The sequence below is a fragment of the Cebus imitator genome, unplaced genomic scaffold (genome assembly GCF_001604975.1).
Source record: "Cebus imitator isolate Cc_AM_T3 unplaced genomic scaffold, Cebus_imitator-1.0 Scaffold579, whole genome shotgun sequence".
Taxonomy (NCBI): Eukaryota; Metazoa; Chordata; class Mammalia; order Primates; family Cebidae; genus Cebus; species Cebus imitator.
Window position 1 is genome coordinate 944,392 of NW_016107894.1, and position 5,101 is coordinate 949,492.

The 5,101-nt window shown below is 39.3% G+C and overlaps 1 protein-coding gene across 5 annotated transcripts in view; it reads right to left on the minus strand.

Moving 5' to 3' along the window:
• Positions 1 to 5,101, minus strand: part of TTBK2 (tau tubulin kinase 2) — a 175,525-nt gene that overhangs the window by 130,200 nt on the left and 40,224 nt on the right. For 2 of the 5 annotated variants that reach the window (XM_017516319.2, XM_037734169.1), the window contains exon 3: positions 1,683 to 1,830. The exons of 1 other annotated variant lie outside the window; for it this stretch is intronic. In XM_017516319.2, coding sequence (XP_017371808.1) covers positions 1,683 to 1,830 — 148 coding nt within the window. Of the gene's footprint in view, positions 1 to 1,682; positions 1,831 to 5,101 lie in introns of those variants that run through there. 2 more of the 5 variants (XM_037734171.1, XM_017516320.2) reach the window with 1 other exon arrangement.

Sequence of the window (5,101 nt, forward strand, 5' to 3'; positions counted from 1 at the left end):
TAATCCTACAAAGGGTTAGCCTCTGGTTAAATACCTTTTCCTTACATGCACAGCCTTTTCATTGGGATCATTCAGTAAGAAGTCACTATGCCAATATGACAGCAAGAGCAGCTCAGCTCCATAAAAATGTTACCAGAATGCTACAGATTACAAAGTACCCTCAACAAAATGAAGCGTGAGGAATAAGTAAGCAGAATGCGTAAGTTAAGAAGCCAAGAGAGTCAAGGACTGCCTCACTGAAACAGGGACCAGAAGATTAACAATCAATTTATTTTTGAGAAGTAAAGAGTTCGTAAGAATGAGATGTCATGTAGTTATAAGCAGATAGGAAAAATATTTTAGTTAATAACATGAAAAATAAAATACAAGAAAAGGAGAGAGCTAGCATCCAAGGGTCTCTAATTCATTCATAAAAGGTACCAAACTGATCTTCAAGCTTTATCACATAGAATCTTGAGTAAACCACAGTCAAAATCAGCAGGAGAACCTCCTGAAGGGGCGGCAAAGCTGTATCCTGCCACACCTGGAAGCATTTCCTTGGGGCCAAGTAGGAGAAAGGGGAAGTTGCACTATCCACGCCAAGCTGATGCTGACATACCCTTCATGGGCTTGGCTTAGAGTAAAACAGGTATCCTGGGATCTGTGCAACCCAGGAAGATGTAGCTCTGGCTGTACCTGTTTGTAGCCTCTACACCACTAAGTTGAAAACAACAACTCAAGAGAAATGGGGAGAAAATAGAAAAGCTCAGAAAAATAGAGTCATCCTTTTACCTATTCTTTCTTCTCCAATTATTTATTTTTGTAGTATTTACAATGATTGCTAATCCATCCACTGTTTTCCTGATTTATCATGTTGTAGAGAAGCTAAGTCTGAGCTAAAAATGACCATAAAACAGATCTATAATTTTACTGGCATCATTCTCTAATCAAATGAGCCAACTGGTAGAGAAACTTGGATAACTGGAATGCTTAGGGCAAAGGAAAATGATCAACCATATTTAATTGTGTTTCAGATCAAACATTTAAATAACAGTAATATCAGATAGTATGTCATTAAGCTGAGAATACAAAAGTGAACACAAACTAACAATGTATTCAGTCAGGGTTTTATACTACTTGGATTTATGTCAGAAAAAAATTATTCATTCTTGTAATAAAAAAAAAGGGGGGCCGGAGCAGTAAAATGGACTTCAAAAATGATGACAGGGCTAGAGTTTTTCTCTAAAACTGAAGTTAATATGAATCAACACATAATCAACAGTATTATTTTTAAACCATCCTGCAATGTGGTTTGAAAGCAGCTTTCCTTACTGTGATTAAAGTGTTTTTAACATCAAGAGACCTGAGTAGAGACAACTCAGAGGTATTTGTGATTGGTTGTTTAAAAAAGAAAGGCAAATAGCAGACTTACAGCAATACTTTCTAAAGCAGTAAAAATTCTGCTAATTCACACTCTCATCCTCACTCCATGAAAAGGAACTCCCAAGGCCCAATTATTCTAGGTAATTACACATTTCTACTACTACTAACTAGTTATAAACTTTCCAAGAGAAAAATTTAGACCTGGCTGAGACCAGCACATTTAATTAGTACTTAAAGAATGTAATTAAGGTTCAGAAAGATACAAATAAATTATGAATTATCACACAAATCATAAATTGTATATTCTACAAAGAGCTTACCTTGCAGCTTTTTCAAAACAGCAACTTCCATTTTCAGAACTTGTTTTGGTTGTTGAGCTGATTCTACCTTCAGTGCAACATTTTCCCTGGTGAGCATGTCCAAGGCATCGTAAATTTCTCCAAAGCCCCCACCCCCAATCTTTCTCAACTGCACAGAAAATAAGAACACACACACTCAAAATTACTAGAAGATTCTAACTTGAATGCAATTCAACTCATATTTAGAAAATACTGTATAATTTTACAATGTTTTATGATAAAATATTTCAATATTGTTAAATTAACTATGTATATGCCAAGAAGAAAACATATGCCTGAAAATAACATCAAAACCTTTCCGTACAGGTTTATCCACAAAAAAAGTAATGAAATTATTTCACCCACAAACAATTTTAAATTTGGTTGATAGCCATCATCAGAAATGTCACCAAAAATACAATATTTGAAATAATCACTTCAAATTAAAATAACAAATCTGGTTGTTGAGTGGCATTTGTAGGAATTTTTAATTTTATTTTAATTTTAAGGAAGACTTTTTAAACTATGAAATCCTGGCTGTGGCTCACGCCTATAATCCTAGCACTTTGGGAGGCTGAGGCAGGCGGCTCACTTGAGGTCAGGAGTTCGAGCCCAGCCTGGCCAACACGGTGAAATCCTGTCTCTACTAAAAAATACAGAAATTAGCCAGGCATGGTGGCACATGCCTGTAATCGCAGCTACTCAGGAGGCTGAGGCAGGAGAATCGCTTGAACCCAGCAGGCAGAGGCTGTAGTGAGCTGAGATCCAGCCACTGCATTCCATCCTGGGTGACAGAGTCCATCTCTAAACAAACAAGCAACAACAAAAACACTACAAAATCCTTTTGCCAATTGAAGTCTTATCTAGAACCAATCTGGTAAATGTATACTCGGGGTGCAGCAGGGAAGAAGCCACCACCCAGCTTTTTCACCACCACTTACCCTTCTCTCTGAGGCACCTAACAGGGTCCACAGAGCAGGCTGAGAACTCTAGTACTAAACTATCCCAAAGTTCACTAGTCATCTATTTATTCAAATATGGGTTAAAAAATCAATTTAAGCAAGTTCATTAAGCACTATTCTCTCTGATAAAATATGTTAGCTTAACTGGGGAATATCAGGATGCTGGTCTGAGGATCATAAGCAAGTTCTGAAGAGTCAGTGGCAACTGCACCTGTAGGGCTCTGAAAGCTGGGTTGTGGGGGTAGACACTTCAACCTAGAGACACAATTTTTTTACATTTCCTGAAACTAGGTTGTCTCCTTCTCACAATATCAAACACCAGGATGTGATTTAATGTGGAAAGTCATCATAGGCACAGGGTCCTAAATCCTAACCAGCTCAAGAAGCCCCAGCTCCATGTTCTACCTCTTTCTCCACTTGATCGTCAATGAATACTACATCTAGGTTAATTTCTTTATCTTCTGAACTTCTACAGTAATTATTTGTTTAATTATGCAATTAATTATTTTGCCAGGCCATACCTCAGATATCACTTGTATTATTACCTTGTATTTTTTAAATTAAAGACCTGTCCATGAAATACCTTGTTTTAAGCCTGTGATGTTGCTTAACTTTCCATTGTCAATGTCCTATCCTGCTACAGAGAAACTAAGTTTCTTCAAAGAGATGGCCACTTGTTCTATTTCTTTGTGTCCCCCATAGCATTTGGCAAAATGGTAACTATATAAATATAATCCTATATTTATTTTTGCACGTGAGCTATAATCCTTCTTTATATTCTTTCTTTTTTAATTTTTTGAGTTGGTAGTCTCACACTGTCGACAGGAATGGAGTGCAGTGGCACAATCTTGGCTCACTGGAGCCTGCACCTCCAGGGTTCAAGTGATTCTCCTGCCTCAGCCTTCCCAGTAGCTGGGATTATAGGTGTGCACCACCACACTCAGCTAATTTTTGTATTTTTAGTAGAGATGGGGTTTCACCACGTTAGACAGGCTAGTCTCAAACTCCTGACCTCAGGTGATCCACCCGCCTCAGCCTTCCAAAGCACTGGGATTCCAGGCGTGAGCCACTGCATCCGGTCTATCTTTCTTTATTTATTTGTGATGAGAAAGGAATACTACAGTGAAACTACAGGATGAGTTCAAGATTTTTAAAAAGCTCCAGAAGCAGGCTGGGCATGGTGGCTCATGCCTGTAATCCCAGCCCTTTTGGGGACCAAGGCAGGCGGATCACAGGGTCAGTAGTTTTAGCCCAGCCTGACCAACATGGTGAAATCCCATCTCTACTAAAAGTACAAAAATTAGCCAGGAGTGGTGGCGCGCACCTGTAATCCCAGCTATTCAGGAGGCTGAGGCAGGAGAATCATTTGAACCTGGGAGGTGGAGGTTGCAGGGAACTGAGATTGTGCCATTGCTCTCCAGCCTGGGCAACAGAGCGAGACTGTCTCAAGAAAAGAAAGTTCCAGAAGCATTCAGTTAATTAAGTTGTTCCCTCGTGGGCTCTGATTGATACTTATGATTTTTCATATTTTGTCCATTACACAAAGCCTAGTGTAGCTTTAAAAACTCATATACAGTACTGAAGAGATTCCTTTCTAACTATGAATTGGTAGAGGTAGCTTCATGTTTTACCTCACAAAAAACCTTACCAAATGACAAAATAAAGAATCTAGGCAGAAGTAAATGTTTTTGCTCCTTAGTCTATTTCTATTCCTATAATGCCATTTAAACATTAATAGAGCATTTTTTTAAATGGCCTGACAAAGCCCTAAGAAATTATCAAGGTTTATGAGGCAGTTTAGTATGATGGGGGTACATAGATTAGAGGAAGACTAGAAGTAAGGCCTATGGCAGACTGTCTTTTCCAAAGATAGGCACAACAATATCATCCATCCTTGCTCTTCTTCAACGTGAAGAAAACCTTTCACACTGATGAAGACAATGTGACCTTGCTACTCCCCCATCAAGAGGTAGAGACCCTCTTCCCCTTAACTGCTTGAATCAACAGAATAGGGCAAAGTGATACTGTGCCAGTTCTGAGAATAGCCTTTACCCAGCCTGGTAGATTCCATTTCCTGTCTCTTAAAAGCTAGCCACCATGTAAGAAATGAGACCATCTGGCAGGGCACAATGGCTTACAGCTGTAATCCTAGCACTTTGGGAAACCGAGGTGGGTGGATCACCTGAGGTCAGGAATTTGAGACCAGCCTGGCCAACATGGCGAAACCCCGTCCTCTACTAAAAATACAAAAATTAGCCGGCATGAAGGTGCATGCCTGTAATCCCAGCTACTTGGAAGGCTGAGGCAGGAAAGTCCCTTGAACCTGGGAGGCGGAGGCTGCATTGAGCTGAGATCGTGCCACTGCACTCCAGCCTGTTCGGCAGAGTGAGACACCGTCTCAAAAATAAAAATAAATAAATAATAATAAAATAATTAATT